Source organism: Apus apus, chromosome 24 (genome assembly GCF_020740795.1).
Source record: "Apus apus isolate bApuApu2 chromosome 24, bApuApu2.pri.cur, whole genome shotgun sequence".
Lineage (NCBI taxonomy): Eukaryota > Metazoa > Chordata > Aves > Apodiformes > Apodidae > Apus > Apus apus.
Genome location: NC_067305.1, coordinates 4,088,069 through 4,107,041, shown reverse-complemented (window position 1 = coordinate 4,107,041; position 18,973 = coordinate 4,088,069). Strand labels below are relative to the sequence as shown.

General features: G+C 37.9%; 1 protein-coding gene across 7 annotated transcripts in view; it reads left to right on the top strand.

Annotated features, from left to right (window-relative positions):
• EPS15L1 (epidermal growth factor receptor pathway substrate 15 like 1) overlaps nucleotides 1-18,973 on the top strand; it is a 43,107-nt gene that overhangs the window by 4,330 nt on the left and 19,804 nt on the right. For 4 of the 7 annotated variants that reach the window (XR_007891608.1, XM_051640054.1, XM_051640058.1 and 1 more), the window contains exons 2-23: nucleotides 569-610; nucleotides 834-923; nucleotides 1,297-1,344; nucleotides 1,761-1,856; nucleotides 2,467-2,529; nucleotides 3,432-3,557; nucleotides 5,083-5,142; nucleotides 5,475-5,711; nucleotides 6,177-6,334; nucleotides 6,768-6,924; nucleotides 7,639-7,701; nucleotides 9,135-9,220; nucleotides 9,592-9,664; nucleotides 10,193-10,354; nucleotides 11,156-11,353; nucleotides 11,641-11,805; nucleotides 13,150-13,276; nucleotides 13,399-13,449; nucleotides 13,837-13,973; nucleotides 14,456-14,516; nucleotides 14,863-14,945; nucleotides 16,045-16,177. Coding sequence is in view for 6 of the 7 variants with exons in the window: in XM_051640054.1 (XP_051496014.1) it covers nucleotides 569-610; nucleotides 834-923; nucleotides 1,297-1,344; nucleotides 1,761-1,856; nucleotides 2,467-2,529; nucleotides 3,432-3,557; nucleotides 5,083-5,142; nucleotides 5,475-5,711; nucleotides 6,177-6,334; nucleotides 6,768-6,924; nucleotides 7,639-7,701; nucleotides 9,135-9,220; nucleotides 9,592-9,664; nucleotides 10,193-10,354; nucleotides 11,156-11,353; nucleotides 11,641-11,805; nucleotides 13,150-13,276; nucleotides 13,399-13,449; nucleotides 13,837-13,973; nucleotides 14,456-14,516; nucleotides 14,863-14,945; nucleotides 16,045-16,177 (2,416 nt within the window). In the remaining variant the exon portion in view is untranslated. Of the gene's footprint in view, nucleotides 1-568; nucleotides 611-833; nucleotides 924-1,296; nucleotides 1,345-1,760; nucleotides 1,857-2,466; nucleotides 2,530-3,431; nucleotides 3,558-5,082; nucleotides 5,143-5,474; nucleotides 5,712-6,176; nucleotides 6,335-6,767; nucleotides 6,925-7,638; nucleotides 7,702-9,134; nucleotides 9,221-9,591; nucleotides 9,665-10,192; nucleotides 10,355-11,155; nucleotides 11,354-11,640; nucleotides 11,806-13,149; nucleotides 13,277-13,398; nucleotides 13,450-13,836; nucleotides 13,974-14,455; nucleotides 14,517-14,862; nucleotides 14,946-16,044; nucleotides 16,178-18,973 lie in introns of those variants that run through there. The other 3 variants (XM_051640056.1, XM_051640055.1, XM_051640059.1) reach the window with 3 other exon arrangements.

Below are 18,973 nucleotides of genomic sequence, written 5' to 3'. Positions count from 1 at the left end.
ACACTAAGCTGAAATCCTCAAACAACATTGTCAGAGAATTGTGACATTTGTGAATTAACTGTTCATTCTCATTTTTATGAACTCAATTTCAGCTTAAGATCCTAGTCCTGAAAACCCATGAACACAGATGTATTTTGATACCAGGGCTTTGTCTGTGTATATATAATTGTCTGCTGAAAATACTGCATAAGGACCATGCAGGAGGTGGTCCAGTCAGTGTTACATTAAAAACTCTGCCTTGACACCACTGTCCTCAAACTGTGATCTGAAATACCTTGGCAAATCCTTTAGTGTTGTTAATTAAAAGCACAGTGTAGGTGTGAATGCTGGTGAACAAGAAGTTGTAAGAGGTGACAGTGGTCTGTTGGTCATGAGTTTTAGAGGATCCTTGTTATCCACACTTAGATTTCAGTATCCAGTTTGGAACAGAGCAAATTAACATGGCCTTCTGTATTTTTCGTAGAAGTAATAGCCAAAGAACTCTACCCATTTTTTGTGTCAGTCCCTAAAGGTAGGCCATCTGTGATTGCAGTGCCTTCGTTTTCTTAAGATCTCTCTTCTTTTTCAGTTTTCTACTGGAAATCCATTATATGAAACTTACTACAAACAGGTATGTGCTTAAAAAGCAAAATTTAAGTGCAATTTCCTTGTCTTCAAGTTTTCCCTCCCTTTCATTTCCTCATTATGGTGCTAAACTTCTGTAAATTCTCTCTGTTGAGTGGAAATATGTGGCTGTATAACTTCTTTTGACCTTGAGACAAGAGATTTCTAATTTCTTACCTCTGCTTTCATGACAGACATGCTTCAATTGAATGTGAATCTTTATTTTTCAGGTAGATCCAACATATACAGGGAGAGTTGGGGCAAGTGAAGCTGCACTGTTTCTTAAAAAATCTGGTCTCTCTGATATTATCCTTGGAAAAGTAAGTTGAAGGAATTAGATAATGCAGTAATTATTTGTACACTTGCTTAACTGCAGCTAACTGCTTAGCTGCAGTTGAGCAGAAGGGATTTGCAAAAAGGAATTCAGTGGAATGCAAATCAGATCCTTCCAATATTAGGTTAACAGCAGATTGGAAATAGCTCCAAGGTGGTGCTTTGGGGGTCACAGGGACTGAAAAGACAAAATTGTCTTTTGTGAACATTATTGTTGTTAACTTGAGAATTAAGTAGCATTGTACGTCTTAACTTGAAGGCTGCAACAAGCAGTTCAAGAAGGCATACAGTGTGAACTGTGGAGCTGAGTTAAGTTTTTTGTTTTACAATCACAATGGCTTTTGTTTTGGGTTTCCACAGATATGGGATTTGGCTGACCCGGAGGGTAAAGGATACTTGGATAAACAGGTAAATGAAACGTGACTGGAGACTTATTAGTGTGACCTTCCACTGATTAGCCTCATTTCAATAAAACCCTGCTATTCATAACAGTTAGCCTTAGCTTTTTTTAAGTTTTCATTGACAAGATGAGTTCTTTTCCCCTAGGGCTGCACATATTCAGTCAGGCTGCTGGAGAAATTTGGGTCTCATTTTCTGTCCTTCCTTTTGTTATTTAAATAATCACTGTGTGATAAATAGATAAATTGAGTCTGTCACAAACACAAACGATTATTTTAAGATTTGTTTTGGAAGTCTTTCCTGCATGAAAAAAAATGTAAATATCACTTCTGAAAAATGGCTTGGAATATAGTGTTTGTAAAAATAATAAATAGGTTATTGGAGACTGGTTGATTTCTTTTAACAGCAACCACTGTTGTTTGTAGGGTTTCTACGTCGCGCTGCGGCTCGTGGCATGTGCACAGAATGGCCATGATGTTAACCTGAGCAGTCTGAACTTGACTGTGCCACCTCCTAAATTTGTAAGTCACATATACCTAAATGTATGTGTTGTATAAGAACTAAGGTTTCAGCTGGAACAATCTTCTGTTTCATAAGTGTCATGGTTCTGAGACTTCAGCTGCTGTCAGACTGTTCCTGAAGGCAGCAGCAGTCACTGCTGCCACAGGCCTGACTTCCTGAGTATATTACATTAAGTACTAGCCCCTTCCTGCACTGCAGAACTGATGCAAGTTTAACTATGGTCAACTTGTTCAGGAAGCTGATGTGGCTGAACTCTGTATTTATGAAAAAAGAAAAAAATACATGATTTTTGGGCTAGGTGAACAGGAGCCTTTGGTAAAGCCTTTAGCCTGCAGCTTTGCAGCTGTGGAGTCTCCTTTAGCTTGTATCAGTTCTGTGGTTGGGCACCTACTGCACCTCATGTCCTTAGCAAAGAACTGTAAGAATATGAATCAATATGACTTGATTTTTTATTTGGGGACATGTGCAGCCTTTCTTTTTCAGTGTAGTTAAGCTTCGTGTCTATAACTGTATCTTAAAGCAATTCATAAGGGTGAAAGGCAGATGTGTGTGTGAGTGTGTGTGTATTTTTATATACATACATGTAAATAAAAAATTCTCTAATTTTAGCATGACTCTAGCAGTCCTTTGCTGATCACACCACCTTCAACAGAGACTCACTGGGCTGTTAGGGTAAGTGTAAAAGCTGGCACATTCCATCCATTCTTTCAAAGCAAATATTTTCCTTGTCTGTAACTTTTCTTGTGAGACAATTTTGTATCAAATGTATGTCCCATTTTAGAAGCCCTCCCTTTCTGATGACAGACTTGTGCACAATAGAGAATATTGAGCTGTAGTTTTATATTTGAAATGAGTATTAAACAAGTCTTTGACAACCCCTGGTGTGATATTTTTAAGACACAATGAATTTTAATCTTCTGCCTGGATTTTGTCCAGAATCCTACTAGTGGGCACTTTCATGTCTGGATAAAGGAACCCCACTGAGAACAGCAAAGCACTTCACCAAATCAATCCTGAAGTATTAATTTAAAGCTTGGGTTCATATGTTCTAATTAGTATTCAGTGATACACACAGTCATGGGGAAAAAAGTAGCTTTTGATACATACATGGGAGTATTTCTATTTAGTTAACTTTCAAATGCAAATATGTTCTAAAAGGTAGAAATTCAATTACTTCTAGTGCTGATTTTTTTTTTTCCCCTGTTCTTGTATGTTGTACTTTAAAGTGGGAAGCAAATTATTTGGGAAGAGCAGTTTGTAGTTCTGCAGAGTTTGTCCAAATTTGTTTAAAATGGGGCCAGCAGTATTTTGATCAGAATGCATTGTCCTTTTAAAACACTGCAGAAATAATTCTGGGATGCTGACTGTTAAAATCTTGTGATTATCATGACCTTAGCTTTGAAATTTAGCTACTAAATCCAGCTCCATGGGATTTACATGGTGGCACTTGCAAGAAAGCTTGGAAATTTAGAATTAATATATTACTGACCAATCTAAATTTCTTGCAAGATCTCATTTTCAACACTCACACAGGCACACTTTTTTACTTATTCAGGCTATTTCTTACCAACTAGGTGGAAGAAAAAGCAAAGTTTGATGGTATTTTTGAAAGCCTTTTGCCAGTAAATGGTTTACTTTCAGGAGACAAAGTAAAACCAGTTCTGATGAATTCAAAGCTACCTCTTGATATCCTAGGAAGGGTAAGTATGCTGTTTAGATTTAGCTATTCTCTATTTAGCTTCTTGGAGTTGTAATGTTAAATATTTAAATGTAACTTATCAACATAGTCAGGTTTTGGCTGAGATTTTTACATCAAGTGCATGCTATAAAACACGAACATTAAGTAGGCTCTGAAGGCTTCCACTTAGAAATAAGAATAATAGTAGTAATTTGGGCTCTTGAGTAGATTGGCTTCATTATTTCTGTATTCACTTAAAGAGCTGCACATTTTGATTTTGGTTGTTTAAAAACAAAGGTCTCCTAAACTGTAATAGCTTTTATAACATTATATTCCACTGTTTTGTCATTTTTCCAGATGCAAGTTAGTAGATGTATCATTAAATCTAACCCCTGTTTGTAAAAGAGAATACTTTTAAACACCCTAGTTTGTTGTAGCTGTCAAATTGAGAAGTATTTTTTTTCATGGATATTTATAAATACTTCTGGGATCTGAGATTAGTGCAGCCAGTGCATATTTGCAAAGGAAGCAAACCTGAAAGTCTTTTCCTGCTTCAGTTTAAAATGTATGTATTCTTTAATGTTTTGCATATTGATCTGACTGAGAATGAATGCATCCTGTGCAAATCTGTGTTACATACTTTCATCAGGAAGAACTGCCTCTTTCTGTATTATCTACAAAATCCAAATGTGACTCGTTTTTTAGTTCTGTGCTTGAATATTGTGAAGTACTCAGCCTTAAAGGCTTTGGATTTTATCTTCTTCATGTCACAACAGAAATGCAGGAAGTTTTTTCATGTGCCAGAAGAGTTTGTTGGCAAGACAGGGGACTGAGGAAATGGACAAAGGAGATAAAGGAACTAGCTTGAATTTGCACATGGATCTAGTGATGAAGTTGGGAGTGGAGTTCAGATGGGGGAGCTTCAGTCTCAGCTTTCTGTCCACTCCACTGTACTCCCAAGTCATAATGATGATTAAACTTCCAGCTGATGGCTCAGGATCAGAGTGCACAAAGTTTTGTGTCCTTCTGAGTCTCTTCTTTGACTTAACCTAATCATGAATTACAGTTGATAGGTGCTTAAATTCTCTCCTATAGCAAATTCAGGGGGTGGACATACTTAATTTGCCTAAAAATGAAAACTAGACATTTAGGAATGGAATTCAAATAAGAAATGTATTGACTTTTCTAAAATATTATAACTTCCTTGTAAGACAGATTGGGACGACCTGCTAGCTCACACCCTCTTGGCAATTCTAAAAGCTACCTCTGGATATTTTTAGTCAGCTTGGTGACTTCTTAATTGCAACACAGAAAGATGAAAAACCTGCCTGTGTTGTTGCATCCAGAATTTGTTAGAGCCAGTGTTGATTCATGTTGCCAGAAAACTCTTAATCCAGACTGTTTCATCAGAATGTTTAGCCAGGTCTAATGTAACTAATATGAGCTTCACAAAAATCTATTCGGAGTTTCTAGAGAGCATGCTTGATATGATGACTATTACCATCAAAACCACAAAATGTAACTTGTTTTTATCATAATTGCTGTAGGTCTGGGATCTCAGTGATATTGATAAAGATGGGCACCTGGACAAGGATGAATTTGCTGTGGTAGGTTGCTTTAAGTTCTCCATTCAGTGTGTCTGCTTGAGCAAATAGCTCAGTTTTTTTTCTTAAGAGCTTTGCAGCTTTCTCTGCTAGTGACTGTTCTAATCTGAATGTTCACATGGAGCTGTGAAATGATCTTTCTCAAATCCATCTTCTGACTCTTGCCTGTGTCATCAAGATTGGACTTCTTGTAATTACATTCAAAGTTATCTGCTCTGGTTTACACCTTTGATCTTACTGTCTTTGTTTTCCTAATATGTAAATGACTGACACTGGGAAATCTTGCTGCTTTTACTTCTAATTGTTCATGTTATCTGACCTTTTTGCCTTTGCAGGCAATGCATTTGGTTTATAGAGCTCTTGAGAAAGAGCCAGTTCCTTCACTATTACCCCCTTCTCTCATACCACCTTCTAAAAGAAAGAAGACCCCTGTCTTCCCTGGGGCAGTTCCTGTTCTCCCTGCAAGTCCTCCACCAAAAGGCAGTCTCCGTTCTACCCCATCTCATGGCAGTGACAACAGTCTGAACAGCACAGGGAGTTTGTCTCCCAAGCACAGCATCAAACAAGCACAGGTGCAAAGCTCTTTTTTGTTCTGTTTTATTTTGATTGTCTTTTTTGTGGCACTAAACAAGGCACAAACTGCTTCTTGACTTCTGCCTCGGGAGCGCTTCTCTGAAAATGTGTTGGTGGGTGATTTGGGTGGAGGGGATTAAATGAGAATGGTAAGACATGGAAGAACAGATGAAGAGCAGGTAAGTTTTAGTCAGAGTGACCATGAGGTAAAGGTTTTATTTGTGTGTCTGCTCTAATACCAAAGAAATCAAACCATTAATCTGCACTCTAAAGCTCCTGTGTTTGTGTCCATACTTCCAAACTTTTCGATTGATAAATTGCTCATCAGTATTTATAATTCAGATAAAAAGTATGAAATGTTCACAGGAGAAGGGGAAATACCTATTTACCAATCAGATTTGAATGTGCAGGATGTGTGGAGAAAGACTTGATCTTCATTTGAAATCCACAATCTTCTTTTGCAGCCACCTGTGAACTGGGTTGTGCCCATGTCTGAAAAAGTGCGATACGATGAAATTTTCCTCAAAACAGACACAGACATGGATGGTTTTGTGAGTGGCCAAGAAGTAAAAGACATTTTCATGCATTCAGGCCTGTCTCAGAATCTTCTAGCACATATATGGTAAGAATTCCCTAGTAGCTCTGCATATGTAACTTGCTGATTTAGGAAGTCAGATGATCCAGCCAGAACTGGGATCCTCACATTAAAAGAAAAGAGCAAACAAAAAAAAACCAACCTCTTTTCTTTGTCCTGATGAATTATATGGACAACAAAGGAGATAGAAATACTTTCCTGTTCTGGGAGGGGTGTGTAAGTCAGTCTGTGAATTATGATTGTTTTTTTAAGTTCTAATACTCTCAATATTTTCAGAAGTACTGCTGGTTTATTTAGTTAAATATGTCTAATAAAGTACTATGTCTATGGAACTCATTCCCTAGAATAAGCAGGATCTGATCAGTTTGAATCAAAAGAAAATTACATGTCAGTGTGTGGTAGAGGAGAAATAAACTTATTTCTTGTTTATAAGTATGATCTTTTTTTTTTTTTTTACCAGGGCTTTGGCAGACACAAGGCAGATGGGAAAGTTAAGCAAAGATCAGTTTGCACTAGCAATGTATCTCATTCAACAGAAGGTCAGTAAAGGGATTGATCCTCCACAAGTCTTGTCCCCAGATATGATCCCTCCCACAGAGAGGAACAATCCCATTCAGGTAAGTCACTGATCATTTATAGGTGATACTGAGTTCATGGGCTTTGAGTGTTGTTTTTGTAAAATCATTTTTTGCAGTGTTATGGTAAAGAATTGCCAGGTTTTTTTCTTCCTCTTACGAAATTCTTTAACATTTGAAAATACACAAAGTTTTAACAACACAAGATAATAAGCAAAGAATAATGTAATAGAACACTTGGAACACCCCATAAATAAAGGAATAATAATCCTGAGAAAAGCCTAGCATGAAAAATACTTATTAGTTGTAGAGGAGGGATTTTTATAGGGGCCTGTTAAAAGCTGGTTTAGGAGCCTGTTCCTGTCTGTCATCAGTACCAAATTCCTCCTATGAAAACTTAAAACATTTTTAAATGGCTAAAAGAAGTGACCTGCTTAGTTTCTGGGCACTGGTGGTTGACTCATCCCTTGTAGCATGAGAGTCCATAGGTCCTGTATCTGTCACTGTTAACACCATTTTACTGGAGTGTCTTTTGCTGAACCCTGCTTTGTTCCTTCAAGTGTGTTGGTGTCTTTCTGGAACTTAAGTGCTTCAGTGCTTTATGTCAGTACTTTCATCTTTTCTATACGTTATATAGAATTTCCCTTTCCTATTTTGACTTTCCCCAACCAGAAAACTTTTGAGCCTCTAAATACATGTTAATTGTTGCTGCTGCTCTGGTCCTTTTAAGGTTTTTCCTATATCCTTTTTCTGTAGACTCTGTCAGGTTACTTGACCCCTGTAGGAACTGAGATCTCAGCACTAACAGAAATGCGTCGTGTGAGTAACTGGGACATCCAGAAGAATGCCAGTTTGTTTCTGTGTGCTACCTGTAACTTCTGAAAAGCTTTTATATCTACACCTTCTCCCATCTCATTGATCTTGTGTTTTGTCACACTTGCTCTTGGCATGATGATAGTGTCACAGTGGTGTGAAGTGCACAGTGGCTGTTGACCTGGTGCTGTTGCTCCTTCAGCAATCTGAGATTCATGGCTCTATCAACAAGTTCTTTGCTTCCTGTTATTTTCAGTTCATTGGATTATTTTTTTTTTCATCTACTGTGGTTTTAGCTGAATATAACCTGGCATAAACTGTGTGTGACTGTGAACAGAGCAGATGAGTTTTCAGCTCAGCTGTGTTAACCTAAACAATGCAGCAGCTCGTTCTGACTTCTTTCCTACTAGATTTGGTAGCACCTTCTTATGGTAGAGGTGTCTGAGCACATCTGTATCTAGTCTGAAAATATAAAAGGGATATTAGAAGCTTTTGATTTGCTTGAAGAAAGTCTGGATTGTTGTTGTTAATGATTATCTAATGGCATAATCACAAGAGAAATGCACTTCTGAAAATGAGAACTTTAACTTATTTAAGGTGGATGTTCACCTATTGTTTCTGCAAAAAAAGTCCCATTTTACTGTGCTGTTTGTAATTTGTTAGTTGGGTTGTTGACTTTTTATATTTAAATAGAGGCAAGCTTTCTGCAGTTATCACAACAACCTCAAAGTGACCTAACTGTACTTTCTTCTTTTTTAAAACAACTTTAAATATGTTCAGTCTCCTGATTTATCATACTAGCAGAGTCAAGTGTTGCAGTTTTTGCTCAGTTGCACTGATATTTTTCAAAGAACCAGGAGTCCTTTTTAGAATAATGACAAATGTTGCACTAAATGCTGAAATTCTTTCTTAAGAACTTAAAATGTTACTTTTCTTGCCCAAAACAGCAAGGGATTTCCTCTGCCTGTTCCCTCATTTACACCTGAGTGGCTGTAGAAATGACCTGCACTGCAGGACATGGGGTGTAATTGCAGAAGTGGTCATTAAGTTGTGGCAGGGCTTGAGGAGACTGAAATTACCAACTGATTGCATCAAATTTCCTGGAACCTTTGCTATTGACTATAGTAGAGCTGAGTTTCTAGGTTGTGTATTTTAATTCTCCCACTGCCTGCAGTTTATTCATTGACATTGTGCATGTTCTTTAACTGCTGTGTATTTTGACTGTCCCATCTGCTAAATGGGCTTAGAGAAGATTGTCCTGACTCACAGCTGGAATTGTGTGGCATGCTCAGTGGTTGTTGCATAAGAACCTAATGTCTCCCATAGAATTTTACAAATGCAGGTAATGAGGATTGTGTCCCACCTTTGTCCTCAGCCTTTGGAAAGGAAGACCTACTGTTCCCACTTAGCATTTTAATAGACTCTTTCATTTTTAACAGGACAGCTCAAGTTCTGTTGGATCAGGAGAATTTACAGGGGTGAAGGAACTGGATGATATTAGTCAAGAAATTGCACAGCTACAGAGGTAATAGTTGTGGATTATTAACAGAAAATCCTGGAGCAGGGAACCAGTCCAGTGTTCAGTACTGGTGTGTTGGTAACTGTTGTTACCATGCAGTCAGTTTGTCAGTGCTTGTCACAAGAATTGGTGGCAAATCCTCCACTGACACCCTCCAGTGATGTAAAGCCAGCCTGGCTTCTACCGGGTGACTTCAGAAGATTGATTATGGAACAGATAGTATTTTTCAAAGAATAATTGATATGTATACACCTTTACTCCTTGAAAGAATATATCAGAATATGGGCTGGTGTTACCAGAATAATATTTGATTTTTGCATAAGCACGTGTTGTGTTATTTAACTAATCAAGAATACATGTAACTGTTTATCTTGCAGAGAAAAATACTCACTAGAGCAGGACATTAGGGAGAAGGAAGAATCAGTCAGACAGAAAACCAATGAAGTTCAGGTAAAAACTATGTTTATCATTATTAGTTTTCATTTTAATCTAAAATAATACATGGGGAATTAAGCATTCCTCCTTTATTTTGCCTCTAAGCAATTCTTTCCCCCTTTCATGGGACTTTCCTCTTAAGTTATGGAAAGATCTTTATTTTCCTGTTCTCCCATCAGAAATGTTTTCTTCTGGTGCCGGTTTCTCTAAACAGAAGATTATACGTGAAGAGCTTGAGATGCCTTTTTTGTTAGTGCTAGGCTGGCACTGTGATTTAGCAAATCATTGTTCAAAGAGTATTGGCTTTGATAATTAGGATAGCTTCATTACAAGTGCTCTGTGTCCCAGTCTCTTCCCATCTTGTGGGTCATGATTTGTTTCCTGGTGTCTCATACAAGTTCTTGCAGAAACAAAACACACCTGTGCAGGGATAGCCTGTATGGCAGGAAATCTTTTGGAGTTTGCTAGCCTGTTTGTCTGTGATTGATTATTCCTCTAAGACAACAGCTAAATGTAAGTTACTAACTGTGGAATTTCCTTCAGGAACTGCAAAATGATTTAGACAGGGAGGCAAGTAACTTGCAAGAGCTTGAGGCTCAAAAACAAGATGCCCAAGACCGCCTGGATGAAATGGACCAGCAAAAAGCCAAACTGAAGGATATGCTGAATGATGTAAGGCAGAAATGCCAGGAAGAAACACAGGTGGTGAGTATATGTTAATTCTGGACATGCTCAAGAGTGTTTGTGTCTCTTGTTGAAGGAAATTCACTTTGTCTAATGAATAGGTTTGTTTTATTTACTCATTTTTACCATAGATAGCCATTTCCACACAAATACAGAGGATTTTTGCTAATCTAAATACCTTTCATAAAGGCCATAAATGCAGTGTTGAACCAGATGATCTCCAGGGGTCCCTTTCTGCAGAAATTGTTGTTGCTCTGTAAATATATGAAAAATAGATTCAACCAAGTAGGTTAGTTGAGAAGCATTATTCCTGACCCCTGAGACAGTCTGTGGGCAGTGGTGCATATTTTGATCACTGTGAACCTCGTGTTAATATTCTGAGGTAAAAGTGAGTTTTCAGGGGGATCCAATTGCCAGTGTAGCTGGCATGTTCTTTTCCTGTAAAAACCTAGTGTATAAGGTCATGTAAGAGTGTGTAGGGAGAGACACGTGCAACTGTATAAGTCTTACCAGAATTAAAAATCAGTTTTATAATACTTGATTGATGTTTAAATGGAAAAGGAGCCAAGTTCTGAAAACTACATGGCAACCATCTAATAAACAGCTTTTAATTACCTTTACAATTAGTGTGGTATTTGGGCCATTTAAAATTTTAATATTTTTTGGTTTATTGAATGCACTTTGTGCTTTTATGAAGGATTTTAAGTAACATAAAAAGAAGTCTGCAGTTCTTCATATTAAATTCCTTAGCAGTTGATAGGTTGCTTTACAACCGTCTGTTATTAAAAATTTCAGTCAGATTTTTGTAATGTTTTGTTTCAGATTTCATCACTAAAAATGCAGATTCAATCTCAGGAATCGGATTTAAAATCACAGGAAGATGACCTGAACAGAGCAAAAGCAGAGCTGAATCATCTGCAGCAAGAAGAAACTCAGCTAGAGCAGAGTATCCAGGCTGGAAAAGTGCAGCTTGAAACAATAATCAAATCTCTAAAATCAACCCAAGAAGAAATAAACCAGGTATCCACTGTAGTTTATGCAAGTTTTTGCTTCTTGAAAGAGTAGGAGTTAAACATCAAGTAGAAAGATTGTTTTCCAGAAGAGAAAAAAATACTGCTACATGAAATAAGTCTTTTTTAGCTTCTTTTTCACTGGTGCTTTAGTAGATTAATTCCCAATTTGAGTCAGGAAAAGCTCAGTTCTGGTGGGGGGGGAGGTATAACTGTCTGGCAACCATGTTTAATGAGACTGAGAATGACAGTGTTACTGAATGTGGAACAAACTAAAGCTTTTTTCTCACTGTTTAGGCAAGAAGTAAACTTTCTCAGCTTCAAGACAGTCATCAAGAAGTGAATAAGAGTATAGAAGAATATAATGAAGCTCTTAATGGGATCCATGGTGGTAGCCTGACAAATTTAGCAGACATCAGTGAAGGCCTTGGGCAGACAGACAGAAGCCATTATGGAGCTATGGTAAAAAAAAAATTACTGTTCAGTGTATTTTATAATAATTAGGTTTTTTACTTGCACCTAATCTGAAAACATTTTCAAGAATCCTTATAAGCACAGTATTTACTATGGGTGTAGTATGAAGTTAAATAGAAATAATGTAATAGTGTTTTAATAAATATCCAGCAGGCATGATGCCTTTATGCACTGCTTTACACTTTCTCTGTAAAAACAAAATGCTAAAACGAAGGAAAGAGTTTAAACCCAACAAAGCATCAAGAGTCATGCTCTGAGAACACTTCAGTGGTTAGTTGTGCTTGCATGGCTTGCATAAACAAGTTTCATTTCCAGTGGAAGCTTCCAGATGTTTCTCTTACTTGCAAAACAGAAGAGTCACTTACTGGAATAAAAGCCCAGTGTATGTTCATAGTAAATTTTCTAAACCATTGTGTTCCTTTCCTGTTTCTTAATTCTTCCTCTTCCTCCTCTCCCCACCTCCCTCCCTGCTATTCTGAGAAGTATTTAAGACTTCGTTTGTATTTTGTGAAGAGATGAAAGAAATCCCTGATCTTCCTGGTGCTGGAGGCAGGGGGTTAGCTGTTGTTAGATGTTTCTTACGTTGGAGCTGAATGGCTTGGCTTGGCAGTGGGGTCTGTTGTACAGGTGCTGTGTGCACCCTGTGGCAAGGATTGACTTCTTCAGAGAGACCCAAACCAGACAAAAATGGGTATGAGATGTAAACAACTGTGATGAAGATGTTCCATAGCTAGAGTTTGCTACTTGTTTGCACTGGATTTGTTTGTTAATTTGGCAGAGCTGTAGGTTGGGCCTTCACTGCCAGACTGACTCCTCTGTCCTTAAGATACTGGGGTGACACTTCCTGCCAGGCAGAGCTTTGTGGTGTCTCCTGTATCTGAAGCCTTAAGCTCAGCAATGAGTTATCAAGAGTGTGGCTTCTCAGTAGTGATTTCTGTTTGTAGTCCACAGCTGAGTTTTGGATAATTTGATTTTAAATAACTGTCTTACCTGAAGCTGAGCTGTGAAATAACTGGGAGAGAAGAATATTTTGGCAGTGTGGTGGTTGGGGTTTTAGTTTGGTTTTGTTAAGTATTTGAGAGCTGAATATATTATTAGGAGAAATAGTTTAAGCTTTTATTGTTATCTGTATATACTTTTGATGATCTGAGTAGTCTGAGGTTGCATATTTCTCTCTATTGTGTAATTCTGCTTAGAAGCCACTTACTCGGAAAGTTCTTTAGGAAGTAATTTTTGACGTTATTGAACAAGTTCCATAGAACTTCTGCTAAATGGGTAACTGAGCTTTTATTCATGGTAAGTTGCTGTAATGTTTCTTCTCTTAATTTTTAGGATGATCCATTTAAGAATAAAGCCTTGATGTTTACCAATAACACACAGGAATTGCACACAGACCCATTCCAGTCAGAAGATCCTTTCAAATCTGATCCATTCAAAGGAGCAGACCCTTTCAAAGGCAGTAAGTGACCAGTAGCTTACCTGAGACTTTGTAGACCACTTGTTGAGTACATGATATTTTCACAAACCTTTATCATCTTGCTAAACAGTGCATTAAACAAATTACTTTTCTATTCTGCATAGGTGACCCATTCCAGCATGATCCTTTTGCAGAACAGCCACCTGCTCCAGCAGGTAATAGCCCTTTGGATGACAGGACAGATGTGATATAAATAATTTATAGCCCAAACACAAAGATTTCCAAGGTTTCCCTGGCTTCAGATGTTTGGTTTTGCATGTGGGAACTTAGAAACCTGACAGTGTGCAGTTTCAGGATCAGTGTGTTAATAACATGCGTGTAATTCTTTATTAAGTCCATAACCTTAATATAAATATGTACTTGTTCAAACTCAGTTTGAACTAAACCCTTTTTGGAGAGGTAGCTGGAAGTGTGAGAGTTACCAAATAATTTTGTGTTTTTATAAGAAAAATTACCTCAGTGAGTGTGAGGCCAAACACAGCATGGTTCATTCTGGATAAACTAGGTGCAACAACATTCTCTTTACCTTATAATACTTCTAGATCCATTTGGAGGGGATCCATTTAAGGAGAGTGACCCATTTCGTGCTTCTGCCCCTGAGGATTTCTTCAAGAAGCAGGTGAAGAGTGACCCATTTACCTCAGATCCATTCACAAAACCACCCACTTTACCCTCAAAGGTCAGTAATTTTTAAATCTCCACCTAATATATTGCTTTGGCTTTCAGACAATAAGCCTGTCAATAGTAAAAGGAATTAAATATCATTAAATACTCTTCCCCAAACTGATGACATGATTTGTTTTATATGGGTTGTTAGAGCAATCAGCAGTTTGTTCTTTCCAGTTCCCTGGTAATGATGCATATTCCCCATGAAGATGCATTTAGGTGGATTATTTCTTTTGTTCTCTGTTGGGAATTCCAACCCCCCAGCACCCACTCATCTCACCATTCCCTCCATTCCGTCCATGTTTCCATCTGTGCAGTCACAAAGTGCATTAGATGGTGGAACTGATCTGGCTAAAGGACCACTGAGCCACCAACAGTGTCCACTGAACAGCCAGGCCTGAACTTGGAAATGATTTGTCTTAAAGCAAGAGATTTTGATATGCATAAATAGACAAGTGCACAGAACAATAATGATGTGTATCTCTTCTTATTTAGCCTGACCCTTTTGAAAGCAGTGATCCCTTCACATCTTCCAGTGCCTCTTCAAAAGGTCCAGGTAAGAAGAAAAATTTTCTCATGAAGATGAGTAAGGAGGTATCTCTTTATGAAAAGATGAGAACAAAGTTTCTTGTGAACTGTTGGCAAATACCATGTGGTCCTTTTATGGATTATGAAGATTAAGCCTTTGCATACATGATATACTTAACTTTTTAATTATTTTTTTCCCTTCCCCCCCAAACAACTGATAGAAAACCTATTGTTTTATGGAATTCTCTTACCAGGTCAAAATGCAAGTTTTTTTACCACCTGCCTAGTTTTGTAGGTCACTGACGCCAAACATTTTTCATCATTCTTAAGTATTACTTTAAATAACTTTTTTATTATTCCTGTATCTGTTTCAGATCCATTTGGAACACTGGATCCATTTGGAAGTGGTGCTTTCAGCAGTGGTGAGGGATTTGCAGACTTCAGTCAGATGTCAAAGGTAAAGGTTACAAGGAAAGCAACTGTCCTTTTGGAAATTTATCTACAGTTTGGGTTTTTTTTTTTAAGAGATAATTGTAACTTCTCAGCTTGACAACCCAACTCTGTTAATTTTTTTTTCCCAATTGACCTCACCAGATGGGCTGTTCCCTGATGGGTTGGGTTTGTTTTTTGTATGAACTGAGTTTACAGGGTGTTTCTAGTAGAACTGGGTCCTTCCCTGCTTCTCTGGATCAGTCACAGGCTGCTCTTCACTTTCTGAGATGGAATTTGGAATGTCCAGTTGACATCAGCTGCCCAGCTTTTTACACTTAGTTCTACAATTACACTTTTGCACACTCTAGAGTAAATTTTAACAAGAAAATAAGCTTCGACTAGTTAAACTTGGGTATTTTTCTGATTTTTCTTACCTGTTTTTTGCCGCTAGGTGGCAACAGACGTTACAGATATTGGTGGGTTTGGCTTGAGGTAAAATTTCAGCAAAGGTCCAACTGGGAGCTTTAGCTTACCCAGAAAATTCCTCTTTCTTCCTTTCAGGATGATAAATTCCCCTGCATGGCATAGTTTTTGGTGCCTTTTTTAATCAAGAGGAGAGTCCTTCACAAGAGCTGGCTGAATATAGGAAACATTACAAAACTATGGGTTGGGAATTTTCCCTGAACTTTTACAAAAAAAGACAAATAGTTGTGTGTAACTTAGGAAAAGCTTTGGAATCATGTTATCCAGCTCTTCATTCTGCAACCCACCATGTTTTTCCACTTTCTATCATGGTTCTGTTCATCAGAGTGAAGGCCAGACTATGGAATGACTGTTCATTGCCAAATAGAAAAATCAGAGTTTTACTTCCTTTTATTTTTCTCATCAGCTTTTTGCTAGGACCAAAAGTTCTAGAAGTACTGAAGTGATTGAGTAACTACTTTTGAATGTTCAATGAACTCCTAGCACCTCTGTCAGGGGGTGTTAGCCTTACACCACTGACATGTTCTGGAAATGTCCTCATTTTATGAAGTTAATGCTTTTACTTGAGTTAACTTGTAGCCTTCATGAAAAAAAACATATCTGCAATGTGCTTATGTTCTTTTTCTTTTTTTCTTATGCAGTCAGTAGCTTCAGACCCCTTTGCCTCCTCTTTTGGAGGGGTGGGATTCTCAGATGACCCTTTCAAAAGCAAATCAGACACACCAGCATTGCCACCAAAGAAAAATGTCCCTCCAAGACCCAAGCCACCCAGTGGTAAGGAATGTTGGTTTTTTTGATAGTCAGTTCCCCCACTTTTCTGTATATTATTGGACATAAGGAGAAGTTGAGAGTCTTCCATTTCATTGTTTTATATTTTATCCATGGAGAAAGGTGTGAGATTATTAATAAATTGGCAGAAATTGTCAGTAGACCAGACTGGATCTCTTCAGGCTGGAAAACATGATTAGGGAGTGGTATGACAGAACTGTAAAATGACTTGTGGCAGGGGAACAAGGGGGAAAAAATGTCTTTTCCAAGTAGGCAACAAATGAGATCAGTAAATATGGGGGTTTTGTTTGTTTGGTTTGGTTTTTGGTTGTTTTTTTGCCAGAGAATGTATTGGATGCAAAAATTTAACATGGGCTTAAGAAAGAGCTAGATGATTTGTAGAAGAGAAATCCAACAGGGGCAACAGGGTCTACCAAAAGCCAAAGTACTTCTGGCTCCTGTGTTGCTGAATGTCTGCAGGGTAGTCTGGGGCATAACTGTGTCTTTACCTTTTGATGTTCTTCCTGAGGCCTCTGCCACTAGATACTGACAAGAACAGGGCAAAGAGCTAGATAGACCTGTCCTGTTTGGTCCAGGTATGATCACTTCTGTGTTCACACATTGCTGGATTAATTACAAACCAGAACGCATCTAAAATCTGAATATATGGCTTGTTTCTGTTTCAAATCCATTATGTATGGAAATTCTTAAAGATGTGTGAATGTCCTGAATGGAAAATAAGATCTCTTTTAATGGAGATTCAACTTCTACTTGTTTGTCCTCTCCTTAGAGTTGATTTTCAAAATATTCAAAACAGTGAAACTGTTTTAAGAACTGAAGCCACTTAGAGTTGTTAGTTTCAAGTCTCCTTTTAACAACAGTGCTGTAGTTCAGTTAATACCAGCAGTGAACGTCTAGTTGGCTCAAAAAATAAAAAAAAGCTGGGTTCTTCTGATGAATGGACACAGAATTTGGCACAGAACTTAGCACCAAACATGGGTCAACATCTGGTATTGTCAGGTATCCACTGACAGTGTTAGAAAGCATGACACAAAATAAACAGCTCCATTATTAATGTCTCCCTGTCTAAATATGTGGATTGTCAACTTCTCTGCTGTTGCATTTTGGAGAAAAGAATGCACCCTGCACCCATCTTGTTTCTAACAACAGGTATTGTTGACTGGTTTTGCAAACCAGTTATGCTAGAATTAGCTCCTTGGATAGTGTGAAAAGTGCTTTCTATTATCAGGGCATCCTGAAGATCTCATTAACTATGCTATAGATTGATCCAAGGTTTGGAGAATACTACTTACCACAGTAGAATCATAAGCAGGCCATTACAGCAGCATGACTTTGTTCCATTTACTGTGATTTGCTGTGCTCAAGAGGTGATGATGCACACTGAAACACTGAAATCAAATGCTCAGGTTCTGCGGAGGTGAGTGTAGATGACAATTTGTGAGGAAATGCTCTAGGATTGAGGAAAAGTTCTTGAAGCATTCTCTCCCAAGCTTGCTTTCTGTAAGTATTTTCTACTCTTGAGGTTCTAGAGTCTGTAGTGATTAAAAACCCCATAATATGTAATGTTGACAAATATCAATAGGACACAGTTTAATAGAAGCAGAAATACCAAAGCTGAAGGTGATCTTGCCATTGTGAATGATTTTTCTTTCTTCTTCATTTGGTTTTCAAGGAAAGTGTGTAAGTGATCATCTTCTTCTTTTTAGAGAGTGTCTGCCTAAAATAATGGAGTGTTTCAAGGGCCTGTATAAAGTGGAATGAGTCAAACAAATACTAAATATACCTGTATTATCTCTTTCATGTGGTTTCTTTCTATTTCTTGTTTGAAACATGATTATTCCTACCAACTACAGTGTAATAGCAGCAGCAAAGGTGAGAAATACATGCTGTGGGATGGACTCACCTCCGTGGGCTTTTTGGGATTTAGGTCTTATCACTCCCTGCTTTGTACATGCTGAGGAATTTTGGAGGATACTTGGCTTTAGTGATTTGTTTCGAATTTAGATGTGTGCACTCAGCCTCAATCAATTCAATCAGCCTCTTCAATTGGTTTAAATGCCTGCCTTCCCCTCTTCTTGGGAGACACAATATTTATAAGGTTCAGCTGCTCTACCGAAAGCAAATGTTGTTATGGTAAAATAGACTAAGGAGGAAACAAAGCAGGGCTTGTTTTTTTTTAAAGCAAATGAGCCTCATGTGCTTATGCAGTTACACTCCTCCCTTCCTTCCACAACTAAGGCAATCTTCAGTGGTTACTTAAAGCATGAGAAATTATATAGTAAAATACTGCGATTCTAGCAAGAGATACAAGTGTGAGTTAGAAACGGGAACGCTGCTCAGAAAACAAAAAACAGACAAGAAACTTCCGTTGTTTCTTACCTTTCTCATTGGTCTGTTTAATTAAAAAAACAAGCAGGTGATAAAGATCTTGCTGAAGGGTGGATAAATGCTACTTATTACCAGAGAAATCTGCAGTTTGCTTTTCTGTTCCCAGTTCATGCTCTTTTTTTTTAGAAAAACTGTTCTTTCTGTTGGGGGGGATAGTGTGGTTTGCTTGTTTTGTTGGGCTGGTGCAGTGAAGATCTAATATAAAGCTTTACTTGTCCTCAACACTCTACAGTAAAGTGGAAAATACTAAGAAATATTTTTGTAGAGCATTGAAGGCTGTCTGGGTTCCCATGTAGTTGTGGACAGGGGAAGCTAAAATCCACCAGGAATTGTGCCCACTTAATTGCTTTACTATATACAAAGTTTTTTTGAGATCTGTAACACGCAAGCACT